Below are 17,801 nucleotides of genomic sequence, written 5' to 3' on the forward strand. Positions count from 1 at the left end.
TCTGTGAATCTGTTTCTGTTTGGTAAATAAATTCATTTGTATCATATTTTAGATTCTACATTTAAGTGATATCATATGGTATTTGTCTTCCTCTTTTTGACTTACACCACTTAGAATAACAATCTCTAGGTCCATCCATGTTGCTGCAAATGGTATTATTTCATTCCTTCTTGTGGCTGAGTACTATTCCATTGTATATATATTAATATATACCACATCTTCTTTATCCATTCATCTGTTGATAGGCATTTAGTTTACTTCCATGTCTTGGCTATTTTAAATAGTGCTGTTATGAACACTGGGGTGCATGTATCTCTTCAAATTAGAGTTTTCTCTGGATATATGCCCAGGAGTAGAATTGCTAGATCATAAGGCAACTCTCGGAGAAGGCAATGGCACCCCACTCCAGTACTCTTGCCTGGAAAATCCCATGGACAGAAGAGCCTGGTGGGCTGAAGTCCATGGGGTCTCGAAGAGTCAGACACGACTGAGCGACTTCACTTTCACTTTTCACTTTCATGCTTTGGAGAAGGAAATGGCAACCCACTCCAGTGTTCTTGCCTGGAGAATCCCAGGGACGGGGGAGCCTGGTGGGCTGCCGTCTATGGGGTCACACAGAGTCGGACACGACTGAAGCGACTTAGCAGCAGTAGCAGCAAAGCAACTCTATTTTTAGTTTTTTAAGGGACTTTCCTACTGTTTTCTGTAGTGACTATATACCAGTTTACACTCCCATGAGTAGAGTAGGAGAGTTTCCTTTTCTCCACACCCTCTCCAGGATTTGTTATTTGTAGACATTTTAATGATAGTCATTCTGACTGGTGTGAGGTTTTACCTTAGTTTTGATTGGCATCTCTCTAATAATTACTGACATTGAGCATCTTTTCACATGCCTATTGGCCATCTGTATCGCTTCCTTGGAGAAATGTTGATTTAAGCCTTTTGCCCATTTTTTGATTGGCTTGTTTCATTATTGAGTTGTATGAGCTGTTTGTGTATTTTGGAAATAAGCCTTTGGTTGTATCAGTTGCAAATGTTTTATTCAGTTTTGTATGTTGTCTTTTTGTTTTGTTTCTGGTTTCCTTTGCTGTAAGAAAGCTTGTAAGTTTAATTATGTCCAATTTGTTTAGTTTTGCTTTTATTTCTGTTGCTTTAGGAGGCCAACCTGAGGAAATGTTGCTACTATTTATGTCAGAGAATATTTTGCCTGTTTTCCCTTCTAGGAGTTTAATGATGTCATGTCTTTTATTTATGCCTTTAATCCATTTTGAGCTTATTTTTTGTATGGTGTGAGAGAGTATTCTAACTTCATTGATTTACATGTGACTGTGCAGCTTTCCCAACACCACTCGTTGAAGAAACTTTTTTCTATTGTATATCCTTGCCTACTTTGTCACAGATTAATTGACTGTAGGTGTGTGGGTTTATTTCTGGGCTTTTTATTCTGTTCTGCTGATCCATATGTCTGTTTTTGTGCCAATGCCACACTGTTTTGATTAGTATTATCTTTGTAGTATTGTCTGAAGTCTGGGAGGGTTATGCCTCCAGTTTTGTCCTCTTCAGGATTGCTTTGGTAATTCTGGATCTTTTATGGCCCACATAAATTTTAAGATTATTTGTTCTAGTCATGGATAATTTAAATCTACATTAAATCTGTAGATTGCTTTGGGTCGTATGTGTTCAGTTCAGTTCAGTTCAGTCTCTCAGTCGTGTCTGACTCTTTGCGACCCTGTGGACTGCAGTGCGTCAGGCTTCCCTGTCCATCACCAACTCCCGGAGCTTGCTCAAACTCATGTCCACTGAGTCAGTGACGCCATCCAACCATCTCATCCTCTGTCGTCCCCTTCTCCTCCTGCCTTCAATCTTTCTCAGCATCCGGGTCTTTTCAAATGAGTCAGTTCCTCACATCAGATGGCTAAAGTATTGGAGTTTCAGCTTCAACATCAGTCCTTCCAATGAATATTCAGGACTGATTTCCTTTAGGATGGACTGGTTGGATCTCCTTGCAGTCCAAGGGATTCTCAAGAGTCTTCTCCAGCACCACAGTTCAAAAGCATCAATTCTTTGGCGCTCAGCTTTCTTCCTAGTCCAACTCTCACATCCATACATGACTACTGGAAAAATCATAGCTTTGACTAGATGGACCTTTGTTGGCAAAGTAATGTCTCTGCCTTTTAATATGCTATCTAGGTTGGTCACAGCTTTTCTTCCACGGAGCAAGCGCCTTTTAATTTTATGGCTGCAGTCACCATCTGCAGTGATTTTGGAGCCCAAGAAAATGAAGTCTGTCACTGTTTCCATTGTTTCCCCATCTATTTGCCCTGAAGTGATGGGATAGCTATAAAGAAAGCTGAGCGCCGAAGAAGTGATGCTTTTGAACTGTGGTGCTGGAGAAGACTCTTGAGAATCCCTTGGACTGCAAGGAGATCCAACCAGTCCATCCTAAAGGAAATCAGTCCTGAATATTCATTGGAAGGACTGATGTTGAAGCTGAAACTCCAATACTTTAGCCATCTGATGTGAGGAACTGACTCATTTGAAAAGACCCGGATGCTGAGAAAGATTGAAGGCAGGAGGAGAAGGGGACGACAGAGGATGAGATGGTTGGATGGCGTCACCGACTCAATGGGCATGAGTTTGAGTAAATTCCAGGAATTGGTGATGGACAGGGAGGCCTAGTGTGCTGCAGTCCATGGGGTCACAAAGACTTAGACATGACTGAGCAACTGAACTGATGGAACTGGAGGCCATGATCTTAGATTTTGAATGTTAAGTTTTAAGCCAGCTTTTTCACTCTCCTCTTTCACTTTCATCAAGAGGCTCTTTAGTTCTTCACTTTCTGCCTTAAGGGTGGTGTCATCTGTGTATCTGAGGTTATTGATATTTCTCCCAGCAATCTTGACTCCAGCTTGTGCTTCATCCAGCCTGGCATTTCACATGATGTACTCTGCATATAAGTTAAACAAGCAGGGTGACAATATACAGCCTTGCCATACTCCTTTCCCAATTTGGAACCAGTTTGTTGTTCCATGTCAGGTTCTAACTGTTGCCTTATGACTTGCATACAGATTTCTCCGGAGGTAGGTAAGGTGGTCTGGTATTCCCATCTCTTTCAGAATTTTCCACAGTTTATTGTGATCCACACAGTCAAAGGCTTTGGTATAGTCGAGAAAGCAGAAGTAGATGTTTTTCTGGAACCCTCTTGCTTTTTCTATGATCCAACGGATGTTGGCAATTTGATCTCTGGTTCCTTTGCCTTTTCTAAGTCCAGCTTGAGTATCTGGAAGTTCACGGTTCAAGTACTGTTGAAGGCTGGCCCAATTTTTCTCTTCTGGCAATTTTTCTTGCTTTGAAGTTGGCTCTGTTTGAAATACAGCTACTCCAGCTTTCTTTTGATGAGTGTAACATGAAATGTCTTTCTCCATCTCTTTACTTGTAATCCATCTGTGTCTTTATATGTAAGGTGGGCTTCTTGTAGATATGTAATTGGGTCTTGCTTTTTATTTATTTATGTATTTTGTTTATTTGGCTGCCCCAGTAGTTGCAGCTTGTGGGATCTAGTCCCTGATCAGGGATTGAACCCAGGCCCCCTGATCGGGAGCACAGTCTTAGCCACTGGACCACTAGAGAAGTCCCCGGCCTTGTTTTTAATCCATTCTGACGATCTCTGTCTTTCAATTTTTTAAATTTAGGTCATTCATGTTTAAAGTGATTATTGATAAAATTGGATTATTATCTAACATATTTGTTACTCTTTTCCATTTTGTTGCCCTTGTTCATTGTTTCCGTTTCATCTTCTACTCTTTCTCTGCCTTTTATGGTTTTAACTGAACATTTTGAATGCTTTGCTTTCTTACTATATCAGTTATACTTCTTTTTTCACTTTAGTAGTTATCCTAAGGTTTATAAAATACATTTACAATTTATCCAAGTCCATTGTCAAACACTGTACTGCTTCATGAGCAGTACAAGAGCCTCATAATAGAGTGTTCCCAATCTCTGCCTCCCATCCTTCACAACATTGCTGTCATTTGTTTCACTTATTCATAAGGTATCATAATCATTAACAGTGATGTTATTATTCTGGACAAACTGTTATTCACTAAAGAATAAAATTAGCATTATAATTGGAATCACATTGAATCTGCAGATCATTTTAAAATCCTTACAATGTTGGGTCTTCTCATTTATGAACATGTTACATATTTATATCTGGGTGTTCTTTCAAAAGACATCTGACTGTCTTTGAAAATTTTTTTCAAACTTTATAAAGTTCCTGTATGTCTTTCATTAGATTTATTCCAAGGATCATATAATTGTTGACTCTTGTTACATGAGGCATGCAGTTACATGAAGCAGTGTCATTTTTTATTAGCCAGTTTGAGCTATTTCCCTGCAACTAAAGGAGGCTTGACTAATACAGGTAGAATGTCAGGACTTGATGATGGAGCACTCAAGACACATCATCTTGGAGTGGGAGACTTATATACCCTGCTAAGTGAATTAGACAAGGGGGCAATTTTGAAAAATTAAAAGCATGAAATTGAGGGACTCCCCTGGTTGTCCCGTGGTTAGGACTCTACTCTCCCCATGCAGGAGGCCCAGGCTTGATCCCTGGTGGGGGAACTAGATCCCATGCGTATAACTAAGAGTCCCCATGCCACAGCTAAGAGAGCACACGTGCTGCAATGAAGACCGAAGATCCTGTGTGCTGCAACTAAGACCCAGCACAGCCAAATGGTAACTAAATAGCTTTAAAAAGCAGAAGCAGAAAATCTGATTTGCAGCTTAAAACGATGACTTGAGGGAAGTGTGATGTTGTTGTCCAGTCGCTAAGTCATGTCTGGTTCTTTGCAACCCCATGGACCACAGCACACCAGGCTTCCTTGTCCTTCACCGTCTCCCAGAGCTTGCTCAGATTTATGTCCTGTGAGTTGATGATGCTATCTAACCATCTCATCTTCTGCTGCCCTCCTTCTCCTTTTGCCTTCAATCTTTCCCAGCATCAGGGTCTTTTCCAATGAATTGGCTCTTTGCATCAGGTGGCCAAAGTATTGGAGCGTCACTTGAGGCCGGTGTTATCAGGATCCTATTCTAAGTTCAGGGAAGATGTGATGGGCTTATTAAGATAGTGGCGGTGCAAATGGAGATGAGTTAATGGCTCTAAGAGTTATTGGTACAGAATGGGCGCGACTTAGTGACGGATTAGAAGGCTATTATGATAGATGGGGGTAGTTAAAGATGATTCCCAGATTTTGGCTGCAATAAGTAGCAGAATAATGGTAGAGCAGTAGAGCAGGGAGCTATGAAGAAGGATGATGAATTGTTTGGCATGTGAGCTTCAGATGATATGAAGTGGATGAGTTTGGAGCTTTGTACATTTAGATATATACATATAGCTAAAGATCTGTTTGAGTGTAAACGAGATCACTGAGAAGAAAGTATAGAAGAGGAAAACCTTAAAAATGATTGGCTGTGGAATCGGATTTTTCTGGAGTCATCAGTGATGCAGGCTAAGAAACAATCATGAAAGACGTAGGGGAAAACTCAGGGAAGAATGGTGTACAGAAGTCAGGGAAGAAAGAATTTCAAAGGAGTGATCAAAATCTCAAAATACAAGGAAAGGGCAAGTGATATTTTAATTACTGAGATATGTTGACTTTGCAACTTACAAGTTATTGTTCACCTCAGTGAGAGCAGCCTTCATGAGGACTGAATGAGAAGTGGAGAAATGGAGATAAATTCTTGTAGTTGTTGCAGGCAACTTGACTGAGAAAAAGCGGGATGGAGAGTTTTTAATTTGTTTAGAGATAAGGGACATTGTACATGTGTGTGTGCTCAAAGAATGGAACCATCTGTAAGGAAGAGTTTGAAAAGTGGGAGGACATGGATTCGAGCCCAGACATAATTGAGTACCCAGCTTTATGTGTGTGTGTGAGTGTGGAGTTTAAGAGCAGGGAGACGTCTGGTACAGTGTGAGGCTGCGACTGATGGCCTGACACAGGATAGGCTAGGATGAACTCGGTGAGCCTGGATCCATAGGCCCTGTGCACAAAGCCTGACTCAGCCTTGCTAGGTAACCATGAACGAATCATCTCACCTATGTCCGTTTCCTTATCTGTCCGGTGAGGATAATATTGATCTACCTCACTGGCTGGGATGAGGATTAAGTAAATTAACATCTGAACAAGCGCTTACGCCGGCCCCTGACACAAGCACAGAGAAATGACAGCAGCACTTCTGTTCCCCTGGGCGGATTTCCACAAATGTCTTCACTCAGATTTCTAACTTATGTTAAGTCAGGTAAACATCTGTATAGTTTTCTCTGAATATTTTCTTCTTAAATATCTTCTCGTTTATAATAAATAATTATCTGGATGTCCCTAACATGTTCTCTTAAATCCAGCAGCACATCAGCACAGCACAGATGCCCCATTTCCATGTCTGCTTGCCAGCTGGTCTGTCTACACACACATACACACACCCCTTTTCTGAGTAGACACACACACAAACCCCTTTTCTGAGTGGGTTCCAAAATGTCCCTTCCTAATTTGCTATGAAGTGAGCCATAAAGAATTTATTAATAATGAAGAAAAATCATAGCTAAGTATCAGATTTCCAGAGGAAATAAGATTTAAAATAAAATCTAGAAAGTGGTTATTTTGGGAAGCAGGAGAGTGGAACTGGAAGTGGGGGACATATATGTTTCATCTCTTAAAAATAACATAAATTTAAAGCAGATGCAACTATTGAGATGTGATAAAGCTGAGTGGTATGGTTATACTGTGTTTATTATGTTATTCCCTACAATTTTCTGTTTGACACATTTGAAATACTTAAATAAAAGCTCTTACTGTGGTACGGAAGACCCAACATGGATATGGTTAGAATACAGTAATTACTGTGAAAATAAAACAAGGTTCATAGACATTTTCAAAAATCTCACTGAAAAATGCATGAAACACACACACACATACACACACAAGGCTGTATCAGAAAGGATTTTAAAAACAATTGTGAAGATTTATATATAGTTAAGAGTGAACAGTGTTGAAAAAAATCAACAAGTAAATGTTTCACTGAAGTTAGTTAATATGTATTTATATTCTATATTTATTAATGATATAAAGGACACAGATTTTCAAACTTTCAAAGTTTATTTATAAAGGAAAAACGGAATGATTTTAAGACAAAGACAATTCCTACTTATTTTCTTTCTTAGTAGGAAAAAAAGTACATGAAATACAATTTTCACAGCCTGTACTGATTGATAAGTGATATTGACAAAAACTATAAAAATCTAAACTTTAGAGAGCTAGCAATGTTGCCACTAGGTATGTTCATCTACACTGATATAAATTAAATTCAATCTGTATCATATAATCCTTTTTTCACCTTTCCCCAGTATCTTTCAGCTTTCCTCACCCCTTGCTATGTCCCTCATCTCTAGTGCTATGGAGCAACCAGGCTCCCAAGTCCTCCACTATCCTATCCCTACACTGATCCACTGAGGTACACCTCAAAACACCACGTTTCTAAGAAGTGAGGGACACCTGGCACACTGCCCCAACTCCTGCCCGAGACAGGGCGAGCTGAATGTCTTCTCAGCCTCCATTTGCTCCTTCACTTTATTCCTACTGGGGAGGCTTTGCATCCTTAGGAGATTTCAGAGAGCAGCACGGGCCGACTCTTTGTACCCAAAGATAACTAGAGCCAGGAAATCAGTCCAGGCATTTTCCCGCCCCCTGGTGGTGTACAGAGAACACAAGCAGGCCAGAGGAGCCTGGCCTGGAGCAGGGTGGGACAGGTAAAGGGCAATGAGGAGGAGGAGCAGTGACTTTGGGCATTGGAACTGAGCGGGCAGTTCCACAGGTACTCCCTCTATCCTGTCAGCAGTTCAGGGTCTGATGATGACCTTCAGGTAAATGCTATCATGATTAGGGGTCCAGAGATGCACTGGTGGAGGTTAGGGATGATGACCTTCTGGTAAATGCTCTCATCATCAGGGGGCCCAGAGATGCACTAGTGGAGGCTGGGGATGATGACCTTCCAGTAAATGCTCTCATAATCAAGGGGCCCAGAGGTGCACTGGTGGAGGTTGGGAATGATGACCTTCCCATAAATGCTTTCATGATCAGGGGGCCCAGAGATGCACTGGTGGAGGTTGGGGATGATGACCTTCAGGTAAATGTTCTCATGATCAGCGGCAGTGGGGGGAGGTGGGCAGAGATACATTGGTGGAGGGTGGGGATCAGCACAACACTGATTTTTTTTTAATTTGTAAAAAAAATGACAACATTAAGGAAAATATTTATAAGAGGAATAAGAAATCATAGAATCTTACTGCTTTAGTACAGCTATTTTCATGGCCTCTTCCTTCATTGACTTGAGACCTAAAATTTACTGTCTTTTTATTAAATATTATACCAAACAATAGCAATATTCCAATTATGATCAAGAAGGGGCACTTGAAGTATAGCAGCATTTCTACAGGGTCCTTGCCTGGGAACTCCCCAAATGTTTCTCCGCGTAATAGAGAGTAAGGTGCTCCTTTAGTAGGCACAGATAGTAGAGCTTAACTTGTTTCTCTCCAGGCCAGAGCCCTGAGCTCAGCTTTCCCTAAGAATTCTTCAGGTAGAAGGTGCGCAGCCTGTCCCTATAGTAATAGTGCAAGAAGGCCTGATTGGTGCACATTCAGTCAGGTCCCCAAAGGAGCATGAGCAAGGAACTGAAGGATGCTATTTAAGGACCAAATTTTACTGAGATCCCTTTTCAGGCCTGCCTTCCCCAACTTTCTGTATCCACGAGATTGGAAACTTTCTGAAAGAAATGTCTGTACCTCTCCATTGTCCTTCCAGCCCAGGACCAGGTAAAAGAACTTAAAAATGGTCAAAGAAATCCACATCTGAAACAGCTGCTGTGCACTGCTGGCCCGGATTCTGGGCTGCACTGTCACTTCTGAACATGACACCTTTAGGGGGCAGTCTGGGTCCATGAGCCATTTCTTCCTACGAAAGACTGGTCACTGGTGCAAAGACTCTTCCAGAGCCACACACCCACCTCTTGGTCCTCCAGGGGCTTTCCTCACATGGTCTCAGCTGTGCCAGCAGTTCTCGGAGAAGATGCTACTGGATTGAAAATGGGTGGGAGGAGGGGTGGAGGTTGCTGGCATTTTGGGGAGTGTACCAGGGCCTCTGGGGACTAAGTCCTTCAAATTTAACCACCTACCACAGTGCCAAGATCATAGTATGTGTTCAATATTTAATAATGGTTGCATGAAATGGAAGTAACAAGAAACCTAAAGCAGAAGAAAAGCTCTGGGGAGGGCGGTTCGTGATTTGCATGGGGCAGGGCTGTTCTGTGCCCAGGTTGGGGCTGGGGCCCCTGCCGCTTCTGGGACTGCTTTGGTCGCCTGTGCTGTTGTGTTCCATGTACAGAAGCCTCAGGGGTCCAGGTGAGTCTAAGGATGGGGTGTGTGTCTGGACTCTGGTGAGCTAGGAGAGGCATCAAAACTCAGGCAGGGTAGGACGGCACGGAGGATACAAGTTTCGTTCCCAGCCCTCAACTTACAAGATCCCTCCAGGGGCAGATACTGAGCCCACGCTGGCTGGGCCCCACTGAGCCTATCACCCTTAGGAGCAGAAGGCCAGTCCTGGCAGTTCCCCTTCCCTAGGGCCACTCACATTTGTTTCCACACAGGTAATCCATGTTGGTTATAGAAAAACGCCACATCACTCTTTATTGGACGCCAGCGCCAGCACCAGCCCCCTTGTCTCTAGGCACAGGGGCACGTGGGCAAGGGGCTCCATCCCCCGGGCAGGGTGCAGTGGAAGCCTGGCCCCGCTTCCGCTCTCCTAGGGCCAGTACCCTCCTTGATGCCGGGGGCTACTTGCTCAGGTTTGTTCAAACTCCATGTCACAGTAGCCTACGCTGAGGGGCTGGGCCTGGACACCACGCCTGCAAGAGGATGTTAAGAAACAGGTACCGTGAGTCCTCGAAGGCAGTTAGTTTTAGGCTCCAGCAACATCTTCTCCACCACAATCAACAGTCTCCCCTTCCCCCAGTTCAGTGGATTTCACGCTGTCACTAGACACCAAAATTCCTCGGGGTCTCACTTCCAGAGATTCTTGCTGGGGTGGGGCTGTGTGTTGCGAGAATCTGCCATCTGTATCGGGTGCCTCAGTGATCCTGACACAGGGACACCTTGGAACCTTGAGGAATGCCTCCCTGCTTCTGTGCCCCAGCCCCAAATCACTCAGCCTCTTGAGAAAAAAGGTGGACGCCTACAATGTGCCCAGTGCTCTTGGCCCACTGAGCCCCCATTAATGGCTCTAAGGGGGTACCAAGGCACTGTCCAGCCCATCCACAGGGTGTGGGCATGAAATCTCAGCCTCACCAGTTCCAGGACCTGACCGATCTCTTTAGTGCACCTCGAGACATGCCTCCTTTATTATCCAAATAAGTTATCTGCTCAGAGATGGTAAGGAACTCGCTCAAAGTCACCCAGTAAATTAGACAGTAGAGGCTTAGACCCCACATGCCTGGCTCTCAGTCTGGGACTTTGCTCTCTATGAAGCTGTTTCCCCAGAGTCTCAAAACCAAGTCAATGAATGAACCAGGGAACTGACCCTCTTACGCAGGCCCATCCCAACTGGGACATGGGTGTCGTGAGAGCCCATAAGAGCACGGCCATGGATAAGAGCACAGACAGTGAAGGCAGTTCAAGTCCTGGTTGTGAGCAACTTTGGGCAAGTTACTGAACTTCTCTGTGCCTCAGCTGCCTGCCTCTGAAATGGGGATAAAAACTCCATCCCCTGATAGGGCTGTGGCGAAGACTGAATGAAGCAGTGTCAGCAGAGGGCTGAGTACAGGGCTTGCCCCCTCAACACACTTCTGCACGTGTTAGCTATTATCAGTGTTCTCTTCCTGTCAGGAAGGGATCCCCAGCCCCGATCTGCCCATGGCCTGCTTACCTCAGCAGCTCACAGCGGAAGTGTGCCAGACGTTTAAAGGCAAAGTCCAGGTTGGACACCATCTTGTTGCTCCACAGCCTCTCGGCAACAGCCCCTGCTCTAGGCCTGCAGAAAGGAGAGGGGCACCCCGTTTGGGCTCTGGGTTCCCTGCAAGGGTGCTGGACACCCACAGCCTCTTGTTTAGGCACCCCGGACTAGCTCGGGGCCGAGGGATGTGACCGACACTTTAATCAGAGTGACAGCTCACTGGAGGGCTCCCCAGGACTGCCAGGGCCCCGCTTCATCTTCAGTAAAATGAGGATAGTGATCCCTCCTCCTCTCCCAAAGACACAGGGACCACAGTCCGTCTGAAAGGCATTGTAAACAGTTATTGATGGCGGTGGCGGCAGCTGTTCTCAAAATGTAAACTCTACACAGCCCCCAAGCTTGCTGAGGGGTAGCAGCACTCTGAGGAGACAGCAGAGAGGAGTCTTAGTACAGAGACTGGGCATCTCAGGGCTGGATCCTGAGCCATCCCGAAAACAAAATTCTCTTAACGTGCTCTCCAGACCTCCTTATCCCTGTGTGTGAAGTGGGGACAACGATCTCCATGTTGTTGGTTAGTTGTCATGTCTGAGTCACGTCTAACTCTTTTGTGACCCCATGGACTGTACCTTGTCAGGCCCCTCTGTCCATGGGATTTCCCAGGCAAGAATACTGGAGTGGGTTGCCATTTCCTTCTCCAGGGGATCTTCCTAACCCAGGGACCAAACCAAGTTTTCCTGCATTGCAGGCAGATTCTTTACCACTGAGCCCCCAGGGAAGCCCAACAGTCTCCATGTGACACACCTAATGGGCTGCAGGCGCAAATACAGAAGTCAGGCAGGAGAGGACTGTTCCACACAAACAGAAGCAACAGCGCGAGGCCCCTTCTCTCACAGGCCTGAGGACGGCACTTGGCTGGTGGTGGCTGGAGGGGACTGAGCCTGGGAGGGAGAGCCCATGCCACAAGCCCAACCCTCCACACCCCCAGAAAGCCCTTACCAGAGCCTGGGGACCAGGTTTGTGCTGTCCACATACTCTCCCCACATACAGGCCTCTCCGCCAATCACCAGGGCCTTCTGCTCAGGGCTACCTGAGGGAAAACAAGCAAAGACAGGCCTCAACCACCTTCCCAACGTGGTCCTCTCCTCAGGCCATTTCATCTGCTGATCTGAAATGTCCAACTCTCCTTCTCTCCCCCAGCTGCTTTGGCAGCAAGGAGAGCTCCCTGTTTACCTTCAAATGCCAGGGGCTCCACCAGGTAGATCTCCTTCCAGTCAGGGCCATAAGTTATATGGTTCAGGTACCAGGGGGCAGAAAGCAGGGCCCGAAAGCCAGCTCTGGTGACCAGTGCCAACTCCTTCACGTATTTTACTGGTATCTCTTCTCGCCATACCTGGATGATTGTGTCTGGCCGAACCTGTCACAAAAGGTCAAATGGCATAGAGGTTCCCGGGCCATGCAAGCAGCCCAGGCCAGGGGGGTGTGAGCCCCCTCTGCTCCCCAGCAGCAAAGCATTTCTCTGTGACCCCTAGCCACTGAACTTCTAGCCCAGTGCAGAGGCCAAGGCCCCCAAAGGCCCTAGGAGAGCTCCGTGCTGCCTCCTCCCCTAACCCCTCTGCAGCTGTCCTGTCTACACTGAGACAGTAACCCCAGCAGTGAACTAACAGAGGCAAGCAGTGGGGCCTAGAAAACTCATCAGGGGCTGTTATGTCCAAGTATCTCCAGATGTGTCTGAAGATGGGATGTGGTTCCTGCAGAGCCCCTGATGTGGCAGGAAGGTGGGATCTTACTAGTTGATGATGAAGGAGAAGATAGCCCTGCTCCCAGGCCTGGAAGATCCTAGTCTATGACACAGGAATGAAAACCCAACCCATCATGCCAGTTTCAGGAATCCCAAGTAACCTAGCAGCACAAGTAACTCAATCGGTTCATAGTGAGGGAAGACAAATGGAGGCTCTGACACCCACACTCAGGGCTCAGAGCTCTGTATCCATGCAGAAGCAGGGAAAGGATGGGAGAGCAGAGGGAGGCCCTGAGGGGAGCACCTCTTCTCTGCCCCAGGCTCACCTTTACTTTATTATCAAACACCTCCTGCCACACCACGTAGCCCTTGCCATAGGCAGAGACAATGTCCAGTAGCCTAGAGAGTACAGAGAGTGTTTGCTCAGTTCCGAGAGGCTCTGAGCTACTGGTGCCAGTGCCCTGGGGGCAGAGCCTGGCTAGGGGCCCATTCCTGTCTGACCAGTTGGGAACCGACCACTCCAACCAGAAAGGACAGGACAGAGGACCCCTTCAGGGGCCCAGAAAGTGGTCCAGCAGGGCCTGGCCCTGCTATGGAAAGTGAGGACTCTGAAGGAGGGTGACTGCCCACTCCCGCTACGTCCTCACGTCTGGATGTAGAAGGATTCCAGCTTCTTGAAGTCATCACCAAAGCCTTTCTTCTTCATAAAGGCCTGGATATCTGGGTTGGACTTCCTGAATCCCAAGAGAAAATGAAGATTAATTCTTTTGACATCCTCAAAGCCCAAAGCTTGGGGATTTGTCACCTGGCCTCCCACAACTTTTTTTTTTTCTTCATCTGAAAAACCAATCAACTGAGGATCTCAAGAGGCCACAACTTTGGGAAGTATGGCTGAAAAAGCTAAGTGAAAGGGGACCACTGATATAGGCCAAGAAAGGCTAAGCTTGGACCTGAAGAGCTTCAAGTTCACTTCCAAAGAGAACACATCTCAGTCTCTCTGGGCCGTGACATAAGGCTCTGAGGTCTTGACGCGGGCACACTGGATTCTGGTTTCCGTCTCTTACCTCCCACACCCTGGGCATATCCTGCTTTTTCCTTAATGTTTATTCTTTATTCTGAGTGTATACACAAGATTGCTGTCTGTCACCCATGGCAGCTCCCTTGCTACACAATGTCTACATTTTATTTTTTCTCTCTCCTCCACTCTTTCCCCAGATCCAGCTCTAGTTCCCATTTCTCCAAGAAGCCTCTCAGCCTCTTTTGAGCTAAGGAAATCTGAGGGCTGGAACCTTATAATTTAATACTAACTAGACACTGTCATATATTAGCCTCAAATTCATGTGTCCTGCCTCTTCAATCAGACTATTTTAAACTATCAAAAGCAGGGACTATTTTTCTCTATCCTGATCTTTCCAAGACAATTCTGTGCCTGGAGGTGGTTTTTCTGTCAATATCTCAAGACTATGACAAGATCATAGACTTGCCAAGACCAGGTAGGGCCTCTTGGTAGGTGGAGAGAGGAAAGGCCAAAGGCCTGAGCCATCTGGATAGACAGCTGAGGAGCACCTGAGACACAGCTTCTTCAGGGCAAACCTCTCCTCTGAGTAGGCCAGGATGGGAGGTCATAGGGCTCATACCAGCAGGTGAAATCAACCTCATCTCCTCCAAGGTGCAGGTAAAAGTCTGGGAAAACAGTGCTGATCTCCAAGAAGAATGTGCTCATGAACTCGTAGGTGTTGTTGAGAGCCGGATTCACTGGCCCAAAGGTGCCAGAGGGGTGAGACCCAGAGTAGCAAGGAGTTAATAATCCAGGGACACCTAAGGCAATAGAGAATCTGAAGCTAGTGTCAGAAATACACAAACCCCACGTATAGTCAGATACATGATGACCATCATGTTCATAGATATTCCCTCAGGTAGGAACACTCAGACAATCACTGACATAAGCATTTAGTGACAATCAAAGAAATACATGTCCACAGATCATACCCAGACAACTGTCACACACTCCTGCTGCCTTGACACATTCTTCCACTGGGGTCACCCTTGCTCCCAGAGCGTGCTCTCCTCACGTAGTCTGCCAGCAGAAAAGCAGAGAGCCTGATCTAGACAGACTGGCAAAATCTTTCTTCCACTCTGGGCACAATGACCTACAAGGGCATTATCAGGCAAGGACATCTGAGAAGAATTTGCCCATGTTTTAATAGTAAGAAGTGTCTTCTTTCGCCCAAAGTAAATTCTGCCTATCTAAATTCCCAGTGGAAGAAGTTGATGGAAAATATTCTTCCAGAGACCAAGGCTGGGGCATGCTACATCCAAGAGTCAACATCCTAACTCCCCATTGAAGGGAAGAATTAGTGGATTCCCTCCAACTGCAGACATGATTCTTACCTGGCCCCCAGGACAGAGTGTGGCCAGGAGTGTCAAACTCTGCCAGCACCCGGATACCCCGAAGCCGCGCATATTCAATCACCTCCTTCACATCCTGTGCTGTGTAGATGTGGGTAGCAGGGTTGTAGGACCCCTGAAAGGCACAAAACACATTCAGGATCCCATTTCCTGAAGGTTAGCAGAGGAGAGGATATTCAAAATGGCTTCAGGCCCCCTGGATATCAGAAAATCTGCCCACAGGGCTTCCCGGGTGGCAGAGTAGATAAGAATCCACCTGCCAATGTAGGGGACCCAGGTTCGATCCCTGGTCCAAGAAGAACCCATATGCCTCCGAGCAACTAAGCCTGGGTGCCACAACTGCTGAACCCGTGTTCTGGAGCCTGCGAGCTGCAACTATTGAAACCTGCATGCCTAGAACCTGTGCTCTGCAAAAAGAGAAGCCACTGCAATGAGAAGCCCACGCACCGCAACCATGGAGTAACCTCTGCTCGCCACAATTAGAGAAAGCCCACACAGCAATGAAGACCCAGCACAACCAAAAATAAATGCATAAAATTATTTTTAAAAAAGAAAGAAAACCAACCCACAGCCTGTTGATATCAGGTGCTGTCTTCAAGGAACTGTATCATAATTTCCCACAAGCTGTCCATTCATTGTCTTATTTCAGTGCCATGATGCCAGTGAGACAAATAAGGTAGTTATTATACCCAGCTAACAAAATATTAATAAATAAAAAAATAGGACCAGGAAAGATTCTCTCCTGAAGGTCACAGAAGAAATTAATGGTACAGTTTAGACTTGAACTTGACTCCAAAGCCAGTGCCCTTCTCCTATATGTGAGTGTGTCCCTTAAACTGGCTGGTTAGGAGGAGGGCTGATGTCCTTTGCTAGCAGGGCCATAGCCAGAGTCAGACTTCAAGCCATCAACTTGGTTTGGGTAAAATCGAAACATACCTTTTTGGTGAGTTCTGGAAAAGTGAAGCTCTCGTATGGGAAAGAAGAGTCATCGACCAGATGCCAGTGGAAAACGTTGAATTTATTGTACGCCATGACATCCTATAGGTCAGAGCACACACTGTGAACCCAGTACAACTTCTCCAGCTTTGGCCCCAAGCTTGGCAGGCCACGCCACACACTTTCCCAGGCTCAACCTGCCCCAGCTTCTTGCTAAGTGTTCACAGGTTCTCTGTATCAGACCTTCCCATCAGGTTGTGCCTGCCATGGAGGGAAGGGAAAGACCCTGCACATCCAAAGACGGCTGACAGAGCAGTATCTCCTCTGTGGGGATGAGTTACAGTCACACTGGGAGAAGGGCTGCAGCTCTGTGGTACCTTGGGGTCAGGAAGTCCCACAAGACCGTGGAAACTAATATTTCCTCTTGCCACTTGGTTTGGGTTGTCGGACTAGTGTTTATCCAAAACTGTGAGGTCTGTTGTGAATTTAATAGCCTTATAAGCCATAAATCTCAGATGTCAAGACTGGTAGATGTCCACTTCTCTGGTTCCATCAGAACACCAAAGGAATACTTAGACATGTAAGTCAGATGGGTAACTGTCAGCTAAGACTGCCCATCAAATTCTAGACAGTTAGGATCATCCTCAGCTAAGGCTCCTGAACATCTCTTTCCTAAGACTTTACACTAACTAAAGATAGCTGCCCTTGTTCAGAGAAGCCAATTCCCCAGCTCACCTCCTCTGTCACTGGAGATGGCCTGGACAGTGGTCCTCAGTAGCCAGCGGGGTACGCTTAAATCACTCGTATTTTTTTGAATCTTGGAGCAGGTCATCTTTTACATTTTTCCCAGGAACCCATAAAGTTACATAAATGCTCTTTGTAACTCCTTAAGAATATGGCACCAGATCTATCTGTTGTCCCATCACCCCAGAATCCTAAGGGCAAAGAAAGCCTTAAGGCCTGTGTACCAGAGTGTCCAGGATGCTAGCCAGTGGCAGGTAATGGCGAGACGTATCCAGCAACAAGCCCCGGTGAGGGAAGCGAGGGAAGTCCTCAATATCCGTCTTGTTGACATAGAACTGTGTGGACCAAACATTGAACATGTCAGGAGTCTAAGGCAATTCACCAGTGGGGTAGAGGGGGATGAGAAAAGTCTTCTGAGATCCCTGAAAACCCAACCAGCTGACAGTTCTTCAGGGTAACTATCTCCACAAACACCCCACACCTCCAAATGAATGACCATAAGCATGTACCTCTCCAGAGAGTAACTTTCCCCTGCCAGCCAATGCAGCTGTCCCACACACCACTCAGCTCATATGTACCAAATTCTCACTGACTCAATATGTTCAAAGCAGTGTGGTCTCAGGGTCATTGCTCAATAATGATTCAGGGGAACTAAGTTATACCCCAACTGGCAAAATCTACCAAACCAGTTTCCACCCATTATCTCTGTGAATACTCTTTTTGGGACCATCTCAAGCCACTAGGACTCTGTTTTAGGCAAAAGAAGGTATTTCCAGGACTCTCAATATTGGGAGCAAATGCCAGAGATTTAAGAAGAGCCCTTTTTGAAGGCCCACACTCACCGTGCCCTCAGGAGATCTCCATATAAGCTGGCTAAATGTCTCCAGACCTAGGGAAGTAGAAAGGCGGATGTAAAGACTTAGGGAGGTGGGTAAAGAGTTAGAACCATCTGGAAGGTTCCTATGTGGCAGAGC

General features: G+C 45.8%; 1 protein-coding gene across 1 annotated transcript in view; it reads right to left on the reverse strand.

Annotated features, from left to right (window-relative positions):
- Positions 1–9,709: 9,709 nt before the first annotated feature.
- Positions 9,710–17,801, reverse strand: part of HEXA (hexosaminidase subunit alpha) — a 31,641-nt gene continuing 23,549 nt past the window's right edge. Inside the window, exons 4-14 of the mRNA XM_005905598.3 lie at positions 17,670–17,716; positions 17,052–17,162; positions 16,084–16,185; positions 15,130–15,262; positions 14,376–14,556; positions 13,386–13,472; positions 13,065–13,137; positions 12,231–12,414; positions 11,997–12,087; positions 10,974–11,078; positions 9,710–9,957 (exon numbers count right to left, since the gene is read on the reverse strand). Of these exons, the coding sequence (XP_005905660.1) occupies positions 9,894–9,957; positions 10,974–11,078; positions 11,997–12,087; positions 12,231–12,414; positions 13,065–13,137; positions 13,386–13,472; positions 14,376–14,556; positions 15,130–15,262; positions 16,084–16,185; positions 17,052–17,162; positions 17,670–17,716 (1,178 nt within the window). The 3' untranslated portion in view covers positions 9,710–9,893. The remainder of the gene's footprint in view (positions 9,958–10,973; positions 11,079–11,996; positions 12,088–12,230; positions 12,415–13,064; positions 13,138–13,385; positions 13,473–14,375; positions 14,557–15,129; positions 15,263–16,083; positions 16,186–17,051; positions 17,163–17,669; positions 17,717–17,801) is intronic.

The sequence above is a fragment of the Bos mutus genome, chromosome 10, assembly GCF_027580195.1.
Source record: "Bos mutus isolate GX-2022 chromosome 10, NWIPB_WYAK_1.1, whole genome shotgun sequence".
Classification (NCBI taxonomy): Eukaryota; Metazoa; Chordata; class Mammalia; order Artiodactyla; family Bovidae; genus Bos; species Bos mutus.